At 42.2% G+C, this 26,325-nt stretch overlaps 1 protein-coding gene across 3 annotated transcripts in view; it reads right to left on the reverse strand.

Moving 5' to 3' along the window:
- The window catches only part of LOC106586468 (dual specificity calcium/calmodulin-dependent 3',5'-cyclic nucleotide phosphodiesterase 1A), a 56,755-nt gene that overhangs the window by 26,507 nt on the left and 3,923 nt on the right, over positions 1–26,325 (reverse strand). For 2 of the 3 annotated variants that reach the window (XM_082969080.1, XM_014173816.2), the window contains exon 2: positions 22,989–23,015. In XM_082969080.1, coding sequence (XP_082825206.1) covers positions 22,989–23,015 — 27 coding nt within the window. Of the gene's footprint in view, positions 1–7,087; positions 7,264–22,988; positions 23,016–26,325 lie in introns of those variants that run through there. The other variant, XM_014173817.3, reaches the window with a different exon arrangement.

Here is a 26,325-nt window from a genome sequence, read left to right on the forward strand (position 1 = left end):
AGGCACACAGAGGCTAAATGAGAATGCATGTTGCTAAGAAATCCAAATGGCACCCTATTCCCTATTTAGTGCATTACTTTATGGGGTCATTTGGGATACTGCCACTGTGTTTGGGTGGTTGTCTGTAATGGCTCCTCAATAAACTAATTCCCATGCTTTCAGATTGTAAACAACATGGTCTCACAGAGGGGATCTATTGATGCCAATAAAAATAACCTCCCTGTATGATACAGGCTATTACCAAAACAGAAATTTAGTTAATGTGTAATTTAATGTGTTGATCCATGAAAGAAACGTAATCAAAACAACCTACAGTACATTATACTTTGGAATGTTTTTGCTGTACAATTTCTTTTTTTGAAATAACACTTTGTAAGGGAAACAACCCAAACTCCGATGTAAGCTGGTGAGTTTTACAACTGGCTTACCATTCAAGGCTCCATCATTCTGACAAGTGAGTGGTTCCAGTGCTCTTGGTGGCTTTCCAATTCAGACGCTCAAGCTTTTTAAAACGGTCATTCACTGGCCTATAAACACACTTGGTGAGGACAGGCCCTTGTTGTGTTATGTTAGCACTGGTCTGAGCCTGGGCCTACTTTCTGCCTTCTACAGACCTGCAGGCCTCCTAACTGACACTGGGTCTCTCCAACTCAAACATGTTCACAGAACCTCTGGTAAAACCAAGCCGACAAAAGTAATCTGGTGTTGGTAGTGGTATGATTGACAGCCCTATAGATTTCAGTATAGGGACAGACAGACTCTCTAACTGAAACAGGGACTGTTCAACTCAAACATGTTCACAGGAATGGGGTTTAAAACAAGCTGACAAAAGCAATTTACATCCGATGTATGTTGCAGACATATGTTGCAGACCCTAACCATAACCCTTACCGTTAACCTGTCTTTAACCCTATCCATGCTATGTGACATATAGGCTAACTAGTATGTTATGATAAGTAATATGTCAGTTTGAGGATAATGGTTTATTTCATGTGTAAAAAAATAATACAACGAAATGAATTGTCACATACACCAGATAGCTGCAGTGAAATGTGTTGTTTTACAGGGTCAGCCATAGTAGTACAGCACCCCTGGAGTAAATTAGGGTTAAGTGCCTTGCTCAAGGTCACACCGACAATTTTTTCACCTTGTTGGCTACTGTGGCAACTAAAAGACTGAATTACAGTAACACATAGGCTACACATACAATAAACACATTTAAGTTAATAAGATTAGAAATAACAAATTGAACAATATCAAAAAGTATGGGAGTTAAGGCAGGAGAATGGAGGCAGGAGAATGGAGGCAGGAGAATGGAGGCAGGAGAATGGAGGCAGGAAAATGGAGGCAGGAGAATGGAGGTAGGAGAATGGAGGCAGGAGAATGGAGGCAGGAGAATGGAGGCAGGAAAATGGAGGCAGGAGAATGGAGGTAGAACGGTCAGAGGCGATGGAGGGAGGAGAATGGAGGCAGGAGAATGGAGGCAGGAGAATGGAGGTAGAACGGTCAGAGGCAATGGAGGCAGGAGAATGGAGGCAGGAGAATGGAGGCAGGAGAATGGAGGTAGAACGGTCAGAGGCGATGGAGGCAGGAGAATGGAGGCAGGAGAATGGAGGCAGGAGAATGGAGGTAGAACGGTCAGAGGCGATGGAGGGAGGAGAATGGAGGCAGGAGAATGGAGGCAGGAGAATGGAGGTAGAACGGTCAGAGGCGATGGAGGGAGGAGAATGGAGGCAGGAGAATGGAGGCAGGAGAATGGAGGTAGAACGGTCAGAGGCGATGGAGGGAGGAGAATGGAGGCAGGAGAATGGAGGTAGAACGGTCAGAGGCGATGGAGGGAGGAGAATGGAGGCAGGAGAATGGAGGTAGAACGGTCAGAGGCGATGAAGGGAGGAGAATGGAGGCAGGAGAATGGAGGTAGAACGGTCAGAGGCGATGGAGGGAGGAGAATGGAGGCAGGAGAATGGAGGTAGAACGGTCAGAGGCGATGGAGGGAGGAGGGACCGTCTATTACGTGACATTACGTGAGAATAGTTAAATGTCACTATTTTGACATTCTAATGAGACCAGGCAGTTATAACTAAACAATAAGGTATTTTCTCTGGCTTGCCACATTTTTCATAACTTCATTTTAGATAATATCACCCATATAACACACTTCTGGTTTATTCTGAATTGTAAACTGGCCTCTTGGGTGGTCCCTAAATGGATCTCACGTCTGTTCTAATCCTAGTTTGGCACAACAGACAGAGACAAAATCCTACACTCTGACCAGTATCTCTGTTGGACATCTCATCCTACAAGTCAACAGAGATTTCAGTTTCTCACAGGGCCAACAGAGGTTCCATAGTCTCACCATCCCTGGTTCCACCTCTGGTGGATGGTGACATCTTAGTTCAGTCGGTGTGACTAGAGGGTAATTACACCAGTCTCCTGGGTGATACATGATAAATCAGACTCCCTCATCTCTCTGTTATCATCCTGTTCTTCCCCTCCCCCCCCTCCTCCCTCCAGCCCTCCCTCACCTCTGTGTTATCAACCTCCTGTTCTATTTTGTTCTATATGTAATGGGAGGGCTAAGACTCCATAAACTCTCATTACATGAAGGATAACCTACTGCAAAGTACGACTGTAAATCCTGGCACGTCAACCACCCACACACACAAGCAGCAGTTCCCCATAATCCCATTATAGCAGATGACTATTCTGAGGGGTGCTGGCTGTGCTGTAAGTTGAAGAGCAGGCCATGGGGTCAGTGGTTTCAGAGTTGACACACACACACACACCACACCACACACACACACACACACACACACCACACACCACACACACACACCACACACACACACACACACACACACACACACACACACACACACACGGCCGTATGAAAAACAGATAATGCTCTCTCTGGGGAAAGTCAGAGGCCTCTCTCTCTCTGCTCAAAACCCTCTGTAGTCATCTTTGATGGAGATGGAAAGAGGTCATTTAACTGTTTGCCAGCCGTTTTCCTGACAGCTGAGGTGAATTATATCATAACACCAGACCCACACACACACACACACACACACACACACACACACACACACACACACACACACACACACACACACACACACACACACACACACACACACACACACACACACACACACACACACACACACACACACACACACACACACACACCAGACAGATCTCCTAACTGTGATGGTCAGACTGTAGCCATTTGAGATGGACAGGGAAGTACATTTATGTAGATCATATTTGGCTCGCAATTCCACAGCCATAGCCGAGACTCACAAGAAGTTACAGCTGGCTGCAGAAGTAGGTCAGAAGTTGGCGTTGTTATATACTTTGGTACTTTATTTCCAACCCAGATGATACACAAGGCCTGACGACAAGGGGAAACCAGACAGATGTTTTCTGTTATACAATAGCAGAGCAAAATGTGCTTCATGTGTGCTAGGTTTAGTACAGGCATAAACCATGATCATCTCAAGTGGAGCCTGAACTGAACTTTTCTAACCACAGAGGGGAAACTATTCGCTCTTCGTCTTTCAAATCTCCAAAGAATGATATCAGTCTCAGCTCTGTCCCTGGCTAAATTAAGGAACTAATAACAAACTTAATTCAATAAAATTATCAATGTTGTTTTACAGTTTTGCAACAAAGGGTGATTTGAAGACCTGCCAAAAACAATACCCTAATTTTGTGAATTGTGCTGAGAAAATAGTTTTAATATGATCTTGGTCAAGCTTATCTACTTTGGTGTTTGAGATAGTGTCGATCTCCTGGACTGTTTTCTGTAGCTCTGAACCCTACACCCCTTTAGTCCCAGGATGCAGTCACAAAGGGTCACCGCGGGGGGGGGGGGTGTGTGTGGTGTGTGTGTGTGTGTGTGTGTGTGTGTGTGTGTGTGTGTGTGTGTGTGTGTGTGTGTGTATCCTGACCAACATGTTTGTTTGGTCCCTCTCGTCACACAGTAAACATCATGTTATTTATTCATCTGGGCCGCGTCCCATATGGCACCCTACTCCCTTTATAGTGCACTACTTTTATGGTCTCTGGTCAAAGTTAGTGCATTATATAGGGAATAGGGTGCCATTTGGGATACAGTATTTTCAGCCTTGATGATCCAGTACAGATGTCATGTTACCCCTCTAGTCCCTCTACTCTTTCTGTCTATCCACTGGGAATTGAAATGCAGCCTGGGATGTCAGTTGTTATACTGTACTATACTCACTTGGCAGAAACCTCAGAGATCAATTGGTAAACTCTGATTTACCACCCCAAAATACTGCCACACAAGGTCTATTTGCACCTCTACCGGATGGAAACTACAATAGTAATGGCTCTGCTCAATGCAAAGGCACTTACAAATGTAGATCCTTCAAACACCCTCAAACAGGGAAACAGATCCAAATCAAAAGGTGTTATCATGTGCTCCACTAAGGCAGTTATTTATCTTATAACTTGTCCTTGTGGTAAAAATGATGTGGGTAAAACGAAGCGTGAATTAAAAGTAAGGATCTCTGAGCATCGTAGCACCATCAGGTGCAATAACCCGACATACCCAGTTGTGGTCCACTTTTTGGAAGCAAACCACTCTATTTTGTTCCTTCGCTATTTCGGCATCGAACGCGTCACCCTGTCTAGGAGAGTGGGTGATCTTGACAATGTATTGTTAAAACGAGAGGCTGCCTGGATCTTTAAAGACCCTTGCTCCCTTCAGTCTCAACGTAGACTTTGATCTGAAGCCATTCTTGTGATTATTGTGCTTTTCCTATTCATTGTAAATGTTTATAGGCCTATGTAGCAAATTGTATCTATGATCGTAGGTTATCCATTCATGCTTTTTATATGTTCTATTTATATCTGTAAATAAATCAATGAAATCAAGCCACTCCCAGCCATGATTACAGACACCTGTGTGTCCTTTCAAAGTATATAAACTAGTGACCCACAGTGTTTGTCATTATACCCTGATGAAGACAGTTTGTCTGTCGAAACGTTGGTTATTCAATTATTGTATCTGAGCTCCTAGTCTGCGCCTCTCCTTTTCTTTTTCAGTTGTAATACTGTAAACAAAAGATAGTGTGCCTCATTTCCAGTCCAGAGACATGGCTGTGTGTGTGTGTGTGTGTGTGTGTGTGTGTGTGTGTGTGTGTGTGTGTGTGTGTGTGTGTGTGTGTGTGTGTGTGTGTGTGTGTGTGTGTGTGTGTGTGTGTGTGTGTGTGTGTGTGTGTGTATATGTGTGTGTGCATGTATGTATGAGTCAGAAAACAAGTCTTCCCAGCAGTATCAAAGCCTGGAAAGGGCTCGGGGGGCTAGCGGAGGATTAGGGCACCATGGGTTGACTAATGAACATGACAACCCCACAAGACCCCACAAGACTCCACAGGACCCACAAGACCCCACAGGACTCCACGAGACCCACAAGACCCCACAGGACCCCACAGGACTCCACGAGACCCACAAGACCCCACAAGACCCCACAGGACTCCACGAGACCCACAGGACCCCACAGGACTCCACGAGACCCACAAGACCCCACAGGACTCCACGAGACCCACAAGACCCCACAGGACTCCACGAGACCCACAAGACCCCACAGGACTCCAGGGGACCCCACGGGACCCCAGTACTCCACAAGACCCCACAGCAACCCACAGGACCCCACAAGACTTAAGGAAAATAGTCCCCCTCCATCTTATGGGGTCACTAGTTCAGTATGGGCTCAGGACTCAACAATCCAAGAAACATAAGCGACAATACCACCCAGATACACTTTGATTATGACCATGATGTAGAAGTATTTGGGAAATTACTGAGGTTCTCAAACTAGGACTGGACACCCCCACAGGACCCTGCTGGACCACCCGCAGTAGATCAAGGAGAAGAAGAAACATCAAAACAATACCACTCAGATTACAGTCTATATTCATTTCCATGGTGGAATCTATTCATAGATGTGACTTGGGAAATTACAGCTTTTTCCAAACCCAGTCCTGACTGACAGAGCAGAGGCATCCATCCTGAACAATGTGAGAGCGCCTCCCCTCATAGTCCTGAGAAACACGTGCCTTCATTTTGTCAGACTATGTCAGACTCAGCGCAGATTAATTCTGAACAATGTGAGAACACTTCCTACCCCTGAGAAACAAGTGGTTTAAAACATCTTTAAAACAGCAGTTCATGAAGCGAAGTAGCTGCTAAATATTGATGTGCCCTGACTAACTCTGTAAGAGCAGAGCAGAGCGAGGGACCTGTTACACAGCTGCATTTCTTTACCAGCCCTTTCTCCTTCCCTCTCTCCTTCCTTCCAGCCCTCCTTTCCTCCCTCCCGTTTTACATGCTAAGAAGCTATTAGCAACCTGCGTCTAATAACCATCAGGGCCAATGAACCATGCCACAATGTTCTGCTTTTAATGACCGTCGAACCACAACAGAGACAGACAGGAGTAGTTAGTACACTCCACTTCCTACTCCTTAGAACACACACACACACACACACACACACACACACACACACACACACACACACACACACACACACACACACACACACACACACACACACACACACACACACACACACACGCACACACACACACGCGCGCACACACACACACACACACACACACACACACACACAGATATTGGAGGGTGTGCTATAACAGCGAGAGAGAGCTCTGGGAATTATAATCCAGCCATGAGATAGGACTATGATTACTGCAACAACATAGCTTGTGTAGTTATGCCAACGGAACTGACACAGTCCGGATCATTAGGCAGAAACAGTAGGCAGGTGAAACAGCCTTTAATATGATCCTTCACACTCCACAGGAGCAGGAGCAGGAGCAGGAGCAGGAGCAGGAGCAGGAGCAGGAGCAAGACAGACAAGACAGGCAGGATAGAGAGAGAGGCAGGTAGGTTGAGAGACCACACTAGTAGTTTGATATGATCCTTCACCCTCAACAAGAGCAGCACAGGAAAGAGAAGCAGAAGAGAGGCAGGTACAGTAGGTAGAGAGACCTATTAGTAGTAGTTTCCTGGGGACGGACAGTTGCTCTTTCTGTCTTACCTGAAGACGGGTCTGTGGAGAAGCTTCCTCTTGATCGTGACATACTCTTCCATTTAAAGTGTGAGTCCAGACTGGGCTGGGGATAGGAGCAGGGAGCTCTGTGTGAGGCTGGGCTGTCCCCAGCTGCTCCTCTCCTCACGTTGCACTGTACTGCTCTGAGACAACTGGTCCTGCCTGGTCCCTGCTAGTCCCCCTAGTCCCTGGTCCTGCCCTCTCCCTCCCTCTCTCTCTCTCTCCTCTCTCTTTCCCTTTCTCTACTCCCTTTCTCTGCTCTCTCTAACAGACCAATGAGAAAGGCCATAGAGGACACATCACAGTGTTGCTCTCCTAGTCTCAGACAGAGAGGAGGAGAGAGCCAGGGGAACAATCCCAAACAACCACAAACAGGTAATCAAAAGAACCCAAAAGTATCCAAAATAACCCCAAAGTACCCAAAACAACCACAATAAAATCCCAAACAGGTACCTCTGGACTCCTGTGTGTGGTGTGTGGTGGTGTGTGTGTGTGGTGTGTGTGTGGGTGTGTGGTGTGTGTGTGTGGGTGTGGTGGTGTGTGTGTGGTGGGTGTGGGTGGTGGTGGTGTGTGGGTGGTGTGGTGTGGTGTGTGTGTGTGTGTGTGGTGTGAGAGCAATAGAACAGTTCCATCGACAGAAGAGATTTAGAACCCTGCAGCAGCCCCCTTATCACCCAACTTCATCACATTCCGAATGTTTTGGGGTCTGCTGCCGCAGATTTTTTTAAACAAGTTGTTAAGCAAATGTTCTGTATAGAAATTAATGAAGATGGATAGAGGCTGGTCAGAGGGGCTGGCTAAACATCAAGACATGGTCATTAAATCACAATATGTCTTTTATTTTGCCAGGATGATGTGTGGATGGTGCAATGCAGAGCAAAGTACAGTATAGTAGCGTAGAGTAGAGTACAGTAGAGTAGTGTAAAGTACAGTAGAATAAAGTAGCGTAGAGTACAGTAGAGTAAAGTAGCGTAAAGTACAGTAGGGTAAAGTAGCGTAAAGTAAAGTAGCGTAAAGTAGCGTAAAGTACAGTACAGTAGAGTAAAGTAGCGTAAAGTAGCGTAAAGTACAGTACAGTAAAGTAGAGTAAAGTAAAGTAGCGTAAAGTACAGTACAGTAGAGTAAAGTAGCGTAAAGTATAGTAAAGTAGCGTAAAGTACAGTACAGTAGAGTAAAGTAGCGTAAAGTACAGTACAGTAAAGTAGAGTAAAGTAGCCTAAAGTATAGTAAAGTAGCGTAAAGTACAGTACAGTAGAGTAAAGTATCGTAGAGTAGAGTAAGGGAGTTGGGAATGTGTGTGTCCGTATGTATGTGTGTGTAGGGGGACCACAGAGCGGCGGGAGGCCCTGTGGTGCTTTAATAGACAGAAGATATGGTTGTTTAACTTACTGTATGTGAAGTTGAGACACGCTTTCTCACCCCAACCCAGCTGGAGGAAACTGATGATAAACATCACCAACACTGGGGATGTTTCCAAATGGCACCCTATTCCCTACATAGTGCAATACATTTGATCAAAGCCCTATGGTCCTGGTCAAATGTAGTGCACTATATAGGGAATATGGTGCCATTTGGGACTCTGTGAGGGCCATTCCTCCTGGAGGTGGAAACAAACACTCAAACACTATCATCTGATGGAAGACAACCCTCACACACAGACACACATACACACACACACACACACACACACACACACACACACACACACACACACACACACACACACACACACACACACACACACACACACACACACACACACATACACAAATGTGGGTTTTGGGGTAAAAGCAAGCAACAGTCCAACAAGAAGTCTCAACTTCAGGAAAATACCATCATTGACAAATACATTGTGTTACACAAAATCAGACAAGTACCAACTTGTCTGTCACTCAAATACTGATTGATTATATTATTTGACTGTATTCAAAATGAGCTTGCCAAACCGAAATGATTATGCCAAAAAATGTAAGTCATTCAGGTGAATCAACTTTACACTACAAATTGAAAACAACACGGCCATAAACAACACTTATTTTGTCAACAATTCATCAGTCAGTAAATCAACAATTTTCCCACACATATCGAGGTGTTCTAACGAGTGGGTGCGCTTTAAAACAGTTACCTGTCCAAAATTGTAAATCTGTAACGTAACTTTTGGATTACCCAAACTCAGTAACGTAATCTGATTACATTCTGTTACTTTTAGATTACTTTCCCCTTAAGAAATACATAACTGGCCATACATGGATGTTACATTTTACTTTATATGTTGGTTATGTATGCTTCTTCTAACCCATTGCTTTCTACTACATATAATAATACAATTAAATATGGAAGTATAAATTAGTCAATTTTTTTTACCTGAGCATAACCAGAAAAGTAAGGACTTATTATCCAGCCCTACTCTGTTGTTTATGATTTTGTTGTCATGGAGGACTGATTGGGCTCGTTGATTCGAGATGAAAAAATAAATGCTGCACTCATGGAATGGCATGCTTTGAGCACTGAAGTAGCGTAAAGTATAGTACTATTCACTGACAGTTGAACTATGCTCATTCTTCAAGAAACAATGGATATACAGTACCAGTCAAAAGTTTGGATCTACCTACTCATTCAAGGTTTTTCTTTATTTTTACTATTTTCTACATTGTAAAATAATAGTGAAGACCTCAAAACTATGAAATAACACCTATGAAATCATGTGGTAACCCAAAAATATTTTTGATTCTTCAAAGTATCCCCCTTTGCCTTGATGACAGCTTTGCACACTCTTGGCATTCTCTCAACCAGCTTCACCTGGAATGCTTTTCCAACAGTCTTGAAGGAGTTCCCACATATGCTGAACACTTGTTGGCTGCTTTTCCTTCACTCTGCGGTCCAACTCATTCCAAACCTTCTCATTTGGGTTGAGGTTGGGTGATTGTGGAGGCCAGGTCATCTGATGCAGCACTCCATCACTCTCCTTCTTGGTCTTATAGCCCTTACACAGCCTGAATGTGTGTTGGGTCATTGTCCTGTTGAAAAACAAATGATAGTCCCATTAAGCGCAAACCAGATGGGATGGCATATCGCTGTAGAATGCTGTGGTAGCCATGCTGGTTAAGTGTGCTTTGAATTCTAAGTAAATCACTAACACTGTCACCAGCAAAGCACCCCCACACCTCCTCCCCCATGCTTCACGGTGGGAACCACACATGCGGAGATCATCCATTTACCTACTCTGCATCTCACAAAGACACAGCGATTGGAAATGAAAATTTCCACTTTGGAAAATCTCCACTTTGGAAAATCTCCACTTTGAACCAGATTTCCACTGGTCAAATGTCCATTGCTCATGTTTCTTGGCCCAAGCAAGTCTCTCCTTCTTATTGGTGTTGTTTAGTCGTGGTTTCTTGGCAGCAATTCGACCATGAAGGCCTGATTCACGCAGTCTTCTCTGAACAGTTGATGTTGAGATGTGTATGTTACTTGAACTCTGTGAAGCATTTATTTGGGCTGCAATCTGAGGTGCAGTTAACTCTAATGAATTTATCCGCTGCAGCAGAGGTAACTCTGGGTCTTCCTTTCCTGTGGTGGTCCTCATGAGAGCCAGTTTCATCACAGCGCTTGATGGTTTTTGCAACTGCACTTGAAGAAACGTTCAAAGTTCTTGAAATTTTCTACCTTGCCTGACCTTCATGTCTTAAATGATGGACTGTCGATTTCTCTTTGCTTATTTGAGCTGTTCTTGCCATAATATGGGCTTGGTCTTTTACCAAGTAGGGCTATCTTCTGTATACTAAATTGTCCCAACACAACTGTTCGGCTCAAACGCATTAAGAATGAAAGAAATTCCAGAAATTAACTTTCAACAAGGCACACCGGTTAATAGAAATGCATTCCAGGTGACTACCTCATGAAGCTGGTTGAGAGAATGCCAAGAGTGTGGAAAGCTGTCATCAAGGCAGAGGGTGGCTACTTTGAATAATCTCAAATATAAAATATATTTTTGGTTACCACATCATTCCATGTGTGTTATTTCATAGTTTTCATGTCTTCACTATTATTCTACAATGTAGAAAATAGTACAAATAAAGAAAAACACTTGAATGAATTAATTTCTAAGCAAACGGCTGGAGGTAGAGCTTTCTCCTATAGAGCTCCATTTTTATGGAATGGTCTGCCTACCAATGTGAGAGACGCAGACTCAGTCTCAACCTTTAAGTCTTTACTGAAGACTTATCTCTTCAGTAGGTCCTATGGTTAAGTATAGTCTGGCCCAGGAGTGTGAAGGTGAACGGAAAGGCTGGAGCAACGAACCGCCCTTGCTGTCTCTGCCTTGCCGGTTCCCCTCTTTCCACTGGGATTCTCTGCCTCTAACCCTTTTACAGGGGCTGAATCACTGGCTTACTGGTGTTCTTCCATGCCGTCCGTCACTTGAGTGGGTTTAGTCACTGACGTGGTCTTCCTGTCTGGGTTGGCGCCCCCCCTTGGGTTGTGCCATGGCGGAGATCGTTGTGGGCTATACTCGGCCTTGTCTTAGGACGGTAAGTTGGTGGTTGGAGACATCCCTCTAGTGGTGTGGGGGCTGTGCTTTGGCAAAGTGGGTGGGGTTATATCCTGCCTGTTTGGCCCTGTCCGGGGGTATCATCGGATGGGGCCACAGTGTCTTCTGATCCCTCCTGTCTCAGCCTCCAGTATTTATGCTGCAGTAGTTTATGTGTCGGGGGGCTAGGGTCAGTCTGTTACATCTGGAGTATTTCTCTTGTCTTATCCGGTGTCCTGTGTGAATTTAAATATGCTCTCTCTAATTCTCTCTTTCTCTCTTTCTGTCTTTCTCTCGGAGGACCTGAGCCCTAGGACCATGCCTCAGGACTACCTGGTATGATGACTCCTTGCTGTCCCCAGTCCACCTGGCCGTGCTGCTGCTCCAGTTTCAACTGTTCTGCCTGCGGCTATGGAACCCTGACCTGTTCACCGGACGTGCTTGTTGCACCCTCGACAACTACTATGATTATTATTATTTGACCATGCTGGTCATTTATGAACATTTTAACATTTTAACATCTTGACCATGTTCTGTTATAATATCCACCCTGCACAGCCAGAAGAGGACTGGCCACCCCTCATAGCCTGGTTCCTCTCTAGGTTTCTTCCTAGGTTTTTGGCCTTTCTAGGGAGTTTTTCCTAGGGAGTTTTTCCTAGCCACCGTGCTTCTTTCACATGCTTTGCTTGCTGTTTGGGGTTTTAGGCTGGGTTTCTGTACAGCACTTTGAGATATCAGCTGATGTACGAAGGGCTATATAAAAATAAATTTGATTTGATTGATTTGAATGAGTAGCTGTGTCCAAACTTTTACAGTTGAAGTCGGAAGTTTACATATACTTAGGTTGGAGTCATTTAAAGTCATTTTTCAACCATTCCTCAAATGTATTGTTAACAGAGTATAGTTTTGGCAAGTCGGTTAGGACATCTACTTTGTGCATGACACAAGTAATTTTTCCAACAATTGTTTACATACAGATTATTTCTTTTATAATTCACTGTATCACAATTCCAGTGGGTCAGAAGTTAACATACACTAAGTTGACTGTGCCTTTAAACAGCTTGGAAAATTCCAGAAAATGATCTCATGGCTTTAGAAGCTTCTGATAGGCTAATTGACATCATTTGAGTCAATTGGAGGTGTACATGTGGATGTATTTCAAGGCCTACCTTCAAACTCAGTGCCTCTTTGCTTGACATCATGTGAAAATCAAAAGAAATCAGCCAAAACCTCAGAAAGTAAATTGTAGACCTCCACAAGTCTGGTTCATCCTTGGGAGCAATTTCCAAATGTCTGAAGGTACCACGTTTATCTGTACAAACAATAGTACGCAAGTATAAACACCATGGGACCACGCAGCCGTCATACCGCTCAGGAAGGAGACGTGTTCTGTCTCCTAGAGATGAACGTACTTTGGTGCGAAAAGTGCAAATCAATCCCAGAACAACAGTAAAGGACCTTGTGAATATACTGGAGGAAACAGGCACAAAGTATCTATATCCACAGTAAAACGAGTCCTATATCGACATAACCTGAAAGGCCGCTCAGCAAGGAAGAAGCCACTGCTCCAAAACCGCCATAAAAAAGCCAGACTCCGGTTTGCAACTGCACATGGGGACAAAGATTGTTCTTTTTGGAGAAATGTCCTCTGGTCTGATGAAACAAAAATAGAACTGTTTGCCCATAATGACCATTGTTATGTTTGGAGGAAAAAGGGGGTCGCTTGCAAGCCAAAGAACACCATCCCAACCATCATGCGCGGGGGTGGCAGCATCATGTTGTGGGGGTGCTTTGCTGAGAAGGGACTGGTGCACTTCACAAAATAGATGGCATCATGAGGCAGGAAAATTATGTAGATATATTGAAGCAACATCTCAAGACATCAATCAGGAAGTTCAAACTTGGTCGCAAATGGGTCTTCCAAATGGACAATGACCCCAAGCATACTTCCAAAGTTGTGGCAAAATGGCTTAAGGACAACAAAGCCAATGCATTGGAGTGGCCATCACAAAGCCCTGACCTCAATCCTATAGAAAATTTGTGGGCAGAACTGAAAAACCGTGTGCGAGTAAGAAGGCCTACAAACCTGACTCAGTTACACCAGCTCTGTCAGGAGGAATGGGCCAAAATTCACCCAACTTATTGTAGGAAGCTTGTGGAAGACTACCCGAAATGTTTGACCCAAGTTAAACAATTTAAAGGCGATGCTACCAAATACTAATTGAGTGTATGTTAACTTCTGACCCACTGGGAATGTGATGAAAGAAATATAAGCTGAAATAAATCATTCTCTTTACTATTATTCTGACATTTCACATTCTTAAAATGAAGTGGTGATCCTAACTGACCTAAAACAGGGAATTTTTACTAGGATTAAATGTCAGCAATTGTGAAAAACTGAGTTTAAATGTATTTGTCTAAGGTGTATGTAAACTTCCGACTTCAACTGTATATAAATATAATTTATACGTCCAAAAATGGATGTAGCAACTACAGATTTCCCCTTCAAGCCTATCAAAAGTGTGCAAGTTTGAGCATGTGTCCATTAGACCCCACTTTTATTCCATAGGCTGGGATCCGCACTATGCAGCTGTTGCAAGAGCATATTTTCACTGGCTGTCCACTGGTTTCAAAAACAATGATTGATAGGCAGCTTAAACTTCTTGAATTCAACCATTATTGGGTTCAAATACACAATTAGATTTGTGAACTGTCATCCACAACAACCACAATCTGTAAGGCGCAAAGCCAAATGAGAGAGCAGCAGCGTGATTCACATAAATGCGCTATGTAGATATCAATAATAAGTTATATCCGTATAATCGTAGACTACACCACTGCTGTCATCCTTACTTCCAAGCGTAGATTAAAGTTGGATAATCCTTGGATGCTGACAGCAGTCCCACCATTGGAAGATATATCTTGGACTGTAGCCTACAAAAGCCTATTCCTGCTCTTTTCCCGCGGTCCATCAAACACTTTTTGTGTGTCATCATAGGGGTCTCTGTCTTGTGGTCAGTCTCGCTCAGATGGAACAATCTTAAACTTGCACCTTTTTTCAAAACTGAATTGAATGTCATTGAGACTACAGAGAAGTGTGAAAGATTTTTTTTGCAAACATCCTTTCTGAATTTAAAAGTAATCCTTGAAGTAATCTAGTTTTGTCAAAAGTATCTGTAATCTGATTACAATATTTTTGCTGGTAACGTAACGGATTAGAGTTACCGTTCTTCTGTAATCCCTTACATGTAACAGATTACATGTAATCCGTTACTCCCCGACCCTGCTATTCAAGCACTACCAAGCCATTTTCCTGTCAGCTTGGATCTAATCATGTCTTCAGCATGAGGAAACACTTGACGAAAGCAGGGGGAAGAGGAAAGCTGTTTCAAAAAAAAGAAGGCAGATGTTAGAGAGAGATACTGTACTACTCTACCAGGCCTAATAGTCGCAACAACTGACACTATTTCGCAGGTTATATCAAGCTATAACAGACAGAACATATTCCAGGCTATACCTGACCTGACACGATATCACGTGACAAAACTTAACAAGATGCAACAAGTGTTCACATAATCTTGGAATGCAGAATCAAACCTTGCATGCCCTAGCTAGCTATTTGATTTTACATGTTAACAGTCTGTCATGAGAGACTATTGTTCTTTTGAAATGGCATTGGGTTAGGTTGCTTTGGGTCTTTCAACACAATTGCCTGTTGTCCGGGAGGGAAGGAACTAAGAAACTCACTTCAGCGCTTAACATCAAAGAGTGGAAAATATGTACTGGCACCACAATGACTTACGCAACTCTTCTAAACTTGAAAAGCTAAACATGATAGGTTCTAAAAGAAGTGAAACTCTCCATAAATGTTCACTGTTTAAGCTGTAATATTACGTTAAAGAAACAATTTTGCTATTATAATAATGTTCTATTCTTATCTAGTTCACTGTGACAGAGGTGAAATACAATACAGCGTGGAGAGACAACATAAAGAGGGTGAAGAGGTTGAATTCAAAGTAATGTTGAAAGGGCGCTACAAACAGTATGATGACTGTAAAGGTTACCTTGAAGGTTCGCCTTAGCTCAGACGTGTTTCACCTGAGAGTTTAGAATGAATCTTATGAACAGAAGAAGACAAACCAACAAACAACTAGAGTAGCTGTAAATAGGGTACCCTACCAGTCAGAGCCAAATCAATAGTGAACCCTGGGTACCGGGTATGTTCAGGACGTAAAACAAAAGTGGCACAGTCGGTAGAGCATTGCGCTTGCAACGATTCCCGCTGGGGACACCCATACATAAAAATAAATGCATGCATGACTGTAAATCACTTTGGATAAAAGCGTCTGCTAAATTGCATATATTATAATTATGTATTTCTTTATATTAATTGTCATAATTATTACTGATGTTAGCAACCCAGAACCAAGTAGAATCTCAGTCACTGGTCAGCATTGGGCCTGAGCCAGCCCAGTATTGGTGTTGGCTGTGGTACATGGAATACAGGGCTATATTTGGATGCCATTATGGATTGCTTTACCATGCTTTTTCCATTCTCCCATTCTTAAGCGCAAAACATATCCTTTATGGCTTGTTTGAGGATCCAAATAAATCCCAAGTTACAGCTTTCTTGATATTTTTGGAAAACCTGTCCAAAAAAAGACAACTGTACCATGTCAGATATAGAGTTGAAATGTATTACATTTTGAGTTTGCATCCCAATATTGCACTTTATATACATCACAGAAGACTGAACTATAACAAAACTGGATTTTTGTCTGTTTTTTTTAAACAATCTTTATTCTGAAAAATATTAATAACATTCCACCCATGAGACAAAAAGGGCCATTTTGGTCATTTACTGCAGGATAGGGTGACACTAAACCAAATAACTATCATACGAGTGAGGAGTCACCCAAATATTGTGTGCATGCTGGCCTGCTTGCCATGTTTCATTTGTTACAAGACACTAAGGACTTTGAGGCGCAATCAGTCATTATCTTTCAAACAAATGATAGAATATAATGTACAATAACATCCACTCCAGTAAGTAATAAAAGCATGTCAAGCCATTGATCATGTGCTTCTAAGGGCCCTAGTGAAATATTCCTGAATGTGTTTCCACTACAGGTGCATCGGACCTATTCCTAACTATTTGTCTAGTACAGCTGAATTATTCCTAAATCCAACTGTGTGTGTGTGTGTGTGTGTTTGTCTGTGTGTGCTGGGGGTGTGCAACAGCTTTAGTCATTTCTTTTCTCCCTGTATCTGACAGACAGACAGGGCCCAGAGCCCACAGCCAGTGCAGAACAGGTTACTTTTCTTCTATTTCTGTTGACTTTCTGCCAGACCTGGGTTCAAATACTTTTCAAAATATTTCAAATATTTAAAGCATTTGTGCTACCTTGCCTGGAGTGCCAGTTTGTCATTTTAGGACTATTGTATTAGTCCATTAAGTTAGGCAAGCTCAATCGAGCACAGACACAATATTTGAAATTATTTCAAATAGTCTTTAAACCCAGGTATGTTGGCTGGTCTGGTGTTCCTCTCCTTGCCCTGACAAGAGTGAAAGGAAACGGTGCACTACTCTGTAGCTCTGCATTTAGCTCTCACCGTATTTCAATCTGTGTCATGGAAAAAGGCAGAAAGGCAGAGGCAGAAAAAAGGCAAAAAGGCACCAGAACCCCCCCTCAAGAAAAAACAAACACCAGATAGCTGCAGTGAAATATGTTGTTTTTACAGGGTCAGCCATAGTAGTACAGCACCCCTGGAGTAAATTATGGTTAAGTGCCTTGCTCAATGGCACATCAATCCATTTTTCACCTTGTCAGCTTTGGTAATTGAACCAACAACCTTTCAGTTACTGGCCCAACGCTCTAACCGCTAGACTACCTGTCACCCCAATTCTCCTGTTAGCATGTGATTGTGATAGCTCTGTTAGCCCTGTGGTGCTATGAGGATTTTCAGTATGGCAGTATGTGAAGTGGAGTAACACTTTCAACTGTTAAGTCTTGTACTAGCTTTACACCCGCAGCCTGTCTTTCCTGGATTCAGTGTGTGTTGAACAATTAATAACTGTAGAGTGAATCTCCACGATGAAAGTGGTCTCATCCGGAACTTGTGTATGCTTAATTGATCTACTCCAGAGCACTATGCGTCAACCTCAAGCCACAGACTACTACGATGTCCCATAGATGACACGTCACATGCTGCTATAGCAACAACAAATTGGAATGCGTTGTCTCTCCATTAGATCAAAAAGGGTTCAATTAACTTTAAGATGGTTTGGTTGTTTAGCAACAAAACCAATGGTTGCGCAACTATGGGGCAAAACAGACAAGGTTGGCTTAGATTGTTGACAACATGTAAACCATATTTAAACTTTTTTTTTGTGCCATATTAGCCTAGACGTGACATCAGTCAAAACACCTCAAAACAAGACATGGTATCAAGAACAAGATAAAACTAGCTGAAACGAGCCACTTACGATTCCCCATGGCAGCATCTTGTCATTGTTGCTAGCTATCTGTCCATCCAGAATCACAACACACACAGACTTCTGCCACATTGAAGCACACGCATCGTTTTCGTGCCGTTATCAGCTAACCCGTCTATATATCCAGCAAAAACACCACACAACATGTTAAGCAAATGTCTATGGAAAGGTAATAACCTGACAAACAGATAGCTATTTAAAAACACGAAACTAAATCTCCATGCTTGGTTGTTAACTGAAATCAGAGGGAGCCTGACGTACTGTACGTGACACAGATTGAACGTAGAGGAATTGGAATTGGTAATTGCATTGCAACACTTTGATTCTGTGGCAGAATTGGTTCTAAGGAAGCATGGTGCTGCAGGGTCTGATCTAATCAAGAGGGGACGAGAGAGGAGCAGACAGGCACTTCTGTTTACAATAGACAGTCAACATCAGGGGATTTTAAACAAAGAATAAGAGTGACACAAAAGCAAGGACAGGATATTCACTAGTGATTGCCTTTTATTGTTCAGACATTCTTGTAGTTATGGTTAAACAAGGGTCCTATACATTCCCTATATCAACAGGCTGATTGTCTCTGTCCATATACATTAGGACATTGACTTATTTTCAGTGGTGTGGCAACCTGCCAACCACATAGTGTATGTATATAGAGTAGGGTTGGGAGGTATACCGTACAGTATATACTATATCCCGGGGTATTTTGAAAAAACCTTTATGATTTTCCAATACCGTCAATACAGGTTTTTTTATAAATGTGAATATTTGTACTTTTTAAATAAATACTTGCAGTCAACTTGTGCACCGACAATAGATAAAGCAGATTTCGTTCATAATTTCACCTCTTAGATTCTTTTTCATTATGAAGCTTACCGGTACTAGCTTCCCAAAACAGTTGTTTGAGCCAGTCACGTGTGTTTTTTACAAAGAAGCACAATGAACAAAACTGGAGATTTGTGAGCTGAGTCACTCCTGCAGCGCAATTTAAGTGAGGTGATCAAGTTACATTGCATGAAATTTACTAGTAACGTTTGCCAGTTATATATCTTATAACTATTAAATTAACTAACTATGTAAGGTGTGCCATAAATTATGTCCAGCTGGGTTTTGCTAACTAGCTAATGTTAGCTAGCTAAGTGGCTAAAGTTAGCTTGAAAGATCAAGCTTCTTGGTCGCTAACAGCAGCACAGACAATCCCCTCCTGGATTAAGATCACTGCTGTCTAGTATTTGTTTTATGTATGCCGCAAACTGCATATTAAGATACTTGCATGGGCTGGGCTATCTGTCTTACTAGTAAATGTTTCCATGCGCTCGTTCGCATTTACCTAGCATCAGCTATGGGGATTCTTTAGTACTTGTTAGCATTCTGGTAAGTGATGTTTTTTTGCCTTTTTTACGTAAAAAGAAAAAGGCCCCTTGTGCACGCTACTGGTAATGCTGTATACCACGGGATAGCACAGGCACGGTATGAAGGTATGGAAATCTGGACGTCGCCCAACACTAGAACAGAGTTTGAGAAGATGCCAAGTTGTTCAAAGATATCACCTCTATCAGAAACCAATTCAACATTATAGTTAAACCAACCATCGAGATCAACATCTGCAGTACCTTCAATTGTTATTATGAAGGCCACATTCCTGAATAGAATGGCTACACTTCACAATGATTGGCTGTCCATTAACAGCTGCCTATCATTGGAGAGTATGAAAAGGGGGGAAAAATAGAAAGGAGAGAACAGCTGGTTGCCAGGAAACACCACAGCACAGTGAATCAACTAACCAATCTGCTGCTGCTGGGTCAGGGACATAGACTTACTAAACATACTTCACATATGTGCACAATAGAAGGTTAAAACTGGATTGGAGTCACAGTATAATCAAGTACACACACAAACACAACATAGGGTTTAGATTTGGGTGGAAAGGGTTCAAGGACCTACTGAACATACATTCACACAACAGAATAGATGAGATAGAGAGGGTTTAGGGAAAGGGTTCAGTGCACACAGAGAGGTACAGTATCTACTGAGCATACATACTGTGCGTGAACACACAATAGCTATAGACGGAGGAAAGGAGTCAAAGCCAGGAATACAAAAACTAAAGTAGTTTATAGCCACCTCCCCTATCCTCTGCTCACTCTGTAGACAAGCTGCATGTACTATGAACACATCATCTCTTCACGTTTTTACTGAGACAGCTTGACTGACGGTTGACTGTCAGAGGCACAGCTTGACTCATATGCAGTCAATGACCAAAAGAGAGTACTTTTGGTCATTGACTGCAGGAAAGGGCTACATCAGCCATAAATCCCCTTGTGACGGGGGAATGGAAGCTTGGCAACAGGGAGTGGCACTTGAACGCAAGCTTCACAAAAACATTTGATTGTTAAAAACAGTTACCCACACTAAACACTAGAAAATGGAGTACAACCAGCTCACCTGCTTTTACACTATGATTTTTGACTATCAGATGTTCAATGTTTATTTTTATTTTAGAGTTCAGTTTACGTAACAGGATTGACCTTAAAATGAGGGACAATTAATCACTAATCACATTAAATAAATATTCATCTTCAGAAATGACTTTGTCAAAGTAAAAAAATAACTTGGGCTTAACAATAATGGTGAAACTTGGAGAAATTTGGGGATTAAGTGGGGTCAAATCTTCCTAAAAATGACACAAGGTTGATGGGGGACATGTCAAAATGCTGAATTTTGGTACTTTAGCAAGTCTTTATTCATATGAAAAAAGGCTTTTAAAATGCAGTATTGGTGCAAAATGTCTACTTAAAATATCAAAGGGATGCAAAAGGCACTGTGGAGTGACCAATCTGGCCTCTGCTCACTCTGAAGACAAGCTGCATGTACATGCACTATGAATAAATCATGTCTTCACGCTTTTACTGAGACATCTTGACTGACAGTTGGCTATTAGAGTCACAGCTTGTCTCATATCTGCTCTGCTCATGTCATTGATGCCTTATCAAAAGCTATTACACTATAACAGTATATAGAGCTTCAGTAAAATTATGGCCAATCACTTAAACTAGAAACACATTTAGTAAATACATTTGAGCTATGGCATCCTCAAAGCTACATTTGAACAGCAGTCCAGAATATTGGGATTTAATTGCAATTGATCGATTACATTTTTGAACATTTTCAACATACTGTATAGTATCTCCTGTTGCTGTACAGTATCCCCTGTTGATGTCACATTGAGTGGATTTAGTGGGATAGTTCAATGGGTACCTCTAGTGGAGAGAGAACTCTATGGGCCAGTTGAAATGACTCATCCAGGAGTCAATATTTGAAAGTCTATTGCTACAATCAACACCACTAACTAACATTATCTATTCATGAAGATTCCTAAAAATGGTTTGGTTAATCAACCACCCCAGGCAACTTTGATGGGTGTGGGGGCCACAAAAAAAATCTGAACTCATCATAAGGGGCCGCAGTGGCTCGCAGGTCTGCGTACCCACATCCATACCCACACCTTGCAAGCAAAACAATTTAGTGGCCCCCCTCTTGACAGTGGAGAGAAACATTTTTGTTTTAGAGTTCATTTTCATGGGCCTTAAAGAACATTTTTGTTTGCTGCAATTCTACACATTTTGCCATGAGGTGGAGAGAAATGTTGGCATGTTTTTATGATATCTGAGTAAGAGTGACTAACAAAATCAATGTGGGCCCCCGGTTGGTAATTTGACCATGATTACTACAAGTTTAGATAGCTGGCTAGACTAACTTACCAATAAAACAAATTTTGCTGACATGGGGTAATTGAGTGACTGTCAGTGACTGACATAACAAGAGAAAAAACACATTTCGAAATTGCACCTTGTGTATTAGAATATTCTAACTCTCAACAGTAAATTGAGACCCCGACTGAGTTCTCCCCACCATTTTTTCATATTTTTTGGAAATTGATCTCCGGGCCTTCAAAATGAGGGCTGCAGGCTGGCGGTTGCCCCTCCCTGCTATGTACACTAGGTGTGGGTGGTATACTGTATATACAGTATGCCCCGGTATTTGGAAACAGCCACGGGATGGTTTTTCAATACCGTCAATACCGTTGAAACTATTTTGTAGTTTTTCAACAGATTTGTGAATATTTGTAGCTTCTTTTTAAGTAAATACCTGCAGTCAACTTGTGCAATACATTAGGAGATGAAGCAGATTGCGTTCTTCATTTCACCTGTAACATTATTTTACATTATGAAGCTTACCATAGTTCCCCAGAACAGTTGAGCCAGTCACATGTTTGTTTGTAAATAGCACAACGGGAGAAAGTGGAAGCTGTGTATATGGTTTAACTTGCTAGTTAGCTAAGTAAGTGGCTAAATTAATAAGGAGACAAGGCATCATATAGTGTTAGCTTTTGGCAGTGTTTGAGAAGCATTTTGGATTTTATTTTATTTAACCTTTAACTGTGGATGCGTTATCTGTACTGCTGCCACTGCTCTCTATCCTGATTTCCTTGCATTTTTTCTCCTCTCCGTTCTCTGCCCCTCAGTCTGCTCCTCTTCTCAGAGCAGAGCAGGCAGGCCTGTTGCCCTAGCGACTCAAGACTCCACACAGACAGTCCTTCAGATAAGCATGCATCAAAACATGCATAGTGGCTCTCATTGTAAATGTCCAAAATCACCAAAAAATGACATTCGGTAGCTACTACATATACATACACATATGTATATACATATATACACACACATACATATATACACATCCCACACACACACACACACACACACACACACACACACACACACACACACACACGAGAGAGAGAGAGAGAGAGAGAGAGAGAGAGAGAGAGAGAGAGACAGTAGATAGACAGATACCATGTGACATACCTTTGAGATGTGTTTTTGTACTTCTGCCTGAAAAACAAGATGAGGAGTGTACATTAGATTAGTAGGCCATACAAGGTACGTCACGCTCTGAGCTGTGTCCCAAATAGCACCCCATTCCTTTCATAGTGTACTACTTTTAAACAGATCCCTCCCTATGGGTCCTGGTCAAAAGTAGTGCACTATATAGGGAATAGGGTGCCATTTGAGACACAGCCAGATATAAATAATGAGCGTGTTTCTGCTCTGGAGCAGTCTGGTCTAGGAGATTCAGATTAGTCATGTACATTTATGTTTTCTTTCTCCTCTCCATTCAGTCATCTCCTTCTAACTATAGGGTAGTGGAGAACACACACACACACACACACACACACACACACACACACACACACACACACACACACACACACACACACACACACACACACACACACACACACACACACACACACACACACACACACACACACACACACACACACACACACACTTCTTCACCAGGGTGTTTAATCTGGTGTGAAGATCCAGTGAAGAGGAGGAATGTTGCAAGAGAATCACTGGAATTATCACACTCACAGCAATCATTTCAACAGCAGTAAATTATGCATCACACAAAATGTTTTTTTCTTATTTTATAAAAAGTGCTTGAAATTGTACTTTTAAGCATTAAGACAAGAGACAGCTTCAACAAGAAAAGTTATGAGAAAAGAGCAAAATCAATTTAGCTCAATCATTTTTTAAATAAAATTTCCCTAGACTGTTAGATTGACATGTAGCCCTGTATGTGGCCTATTCCTATACAGAGGCTCAGTGTGACATCATGTCATTTCAGGGAGGGGAGAAGTGCTCAGTGGAGAGTCCTGACTATACAATGAGTCTGTGTGAGTGTATGGTGTGTGTGTGTGTGTGTGTGTGTGTGTGTGTGTGTGTGTGTGTGTGTGTGTGTGTGTGTGTGTGTGTGTGTGTGTGTGTGTGTGTGGTGTGTGTGTTTTGCTCTTTGTGAGCTGAGGTGATTATAATGCTGGAGCAGGGATTTTAATATCTGAGATCAGGCAGCCAGTCAGCCAGTCAGTCCGTCAATCAGCCAGCCAGCGAGCGATCACTGCTTACCCCAGCTGTGTTGACTTAGATCAAAAGAGGATATACAGGTATCTGCTCTGCTCTACCCGCTGTTACCCCTTCTCTCCTCTCCACTCTTTCCTCTGCTCTCCTCTCCTCTGCTCCCCTCTCTCCTATCCCCTCCTCTCCCCTTCTCTTCTTTCCTTTCTTTCCCTCTGCTCTCCTTCCCTCCTCCTCTTCCTTTCTATCCTCTCCTCCCTTTATATCCTCTCCCTCCTTTACTTCTCCTATCCTATCCTATTCTCTTTACTTTTCTCTTCTCCTTTCCATCCTCTCCTATCCTCTAGAACGCTATTTTATTCTCATCCCCCTCCCCTCCTCTCATTTCCTATCCTATCCTCTCCTATCCTCTCCCATACTCTCCTCTCCATCCCTCCTCTCCTCTTCCATCCCCTCCTCTCATAACCCCTCTCCTCCCCCGCTCTGCTCCATAGCAACACAACTGTCTCTCCTACACCAGTGAGCCACAGGTATTCAGGGGATTACATTGAAAGCAGTGTGTGTGTGTGTTTGTGTGTGTGTGTGCAGGGTAGGTTACTTTCTAAATGTAATTTGTTAGTTACTAGTTACAAAATTGTAATCAGTAACGTAACTTTTGAACAACCCAAACTCAGTAATGTAATCTGATTACATTCAGTTACTTTTAGATTACTTTCCCCTTAAGAGGCATTAGAAGAAGACAAAAATACATAACTGGCCATACATGGATATTACATTTTACTTTATGGGTTGGTTATGTAGGCTTCTTCCAACCCATTGCTTTCTACTACATATAATAATACGATTAAAGTCTATCTTTACATTAATATATATAATTTATAAGTCTAAAAATGGGTGTAGCAACCACAGATTGCCCATTTATGTCTATCAAAAGTGTGGGTGTTTGAGCATGTGTCCATTAGGCCTATGGATGTATTTTTATCAGCATGAATTAGATTGAGCAATAAAAGCCCTATGTTTATTCCAAAGGCTGGGATCTGCACTATGCAGCTGTTGCAAGAGCACACTTTTTACTTGCTGCCCACTGGTTTCAAAAACAATGATTGATAGGCAGCTTAAACTTCTTGAATTCAACTATTATTGGGTTCAAATACACATTTAGATTTGTGAACAGCCATCCACAACAACCACAATCCGTAAACCGCAAATAGCTAAATGAGAGAGCAGCAGTGTGACTCACATCAATGCGCTATGTAGATATCAATAATAAGTGATATCCGTATCACCGTAGACTACACCACTGCTGTCATCCTTACCTCCAAGCGTTTATTCAATTTGGATAATCTTTGGATGGCGACAGCAGTCCCACCATTGGAAGATATAGCTTGGACCGTAGCCTACAAAAGCCCATTCCTGCTCTTTTCCCGCAATCCATCAAACACATTTGGTGTGTCATCATAGTGGTCTCTGACCTGTGGTCAGACTCGCTCAGATGCAACAAACTTAAATTTGCGCTATTGTTCAATGCTGATTTGAAAGTCATTGAGAAAACAGTGAAGTGTCAAATATTTTTTTTTCACAAACATCCTTTCTGAATTTAAAAGTAATCCTTGAAATATTAATCTAGTTTTTCAAAGTGTCTGTAATCTGATTGCAATATTCTTTCTTGCAACACAACGGATTACAGTTACCGTTTTTTGTTATCCCATGCTTGTAATGGATTACATGTAATCCGTTACACCCCAACCCTGTGTGTGTGTGTGTGTGTGTGTGCGTGCATAGAGAGGAGATGCTCAGGGGACAGTGTGTGATTGAGTACTATGTGATCAGGGATTTCAGCGGTGGATTGTGTGTGTGGGCGTAAACATGTGTACTGTGAGTGCAAATTATAATGAACTATTGAATACATAATGAGTTTAGACAAGCTTCAGTGATAAACAGTTTTCTACTACTGCGACACGTTTGTCAGATACAAGTTTAACAGCTATATAATTGACAGATTCATTTGTTGTAAACTGTGAAAATGATATATTATGCAACTGCAAATTAGTGTAATCATAGTGCCAGCTGTATTTAGCTTAATCAATCTTATGTGGTAATATATTGATTATAAGGTAAAAATAGAACTGCTGAAGAACACATATTATACCATTATTACTTCCATTAAATCATTAATTAATTTGTTCATTCATGTACTGTAAAAACAGTAGGTAAATACAAATACTGGTATCGGCTTACAGTAAGTACCAGTCAAAAGTTTGAACACACCGACGCATTCAAG

Source organism: Salmo salar, chromosome 25 (genome assembly GCF_965601325.2).
Source record: "Salmo salar chromosome 25, fSalSal1, whole genome shotgun sequence".
NCBI lineage: Eukaryota > Metazoa > Chordata > Actinopteri > Salmoniformes > Salmonidae > Salmo > Salmo salar.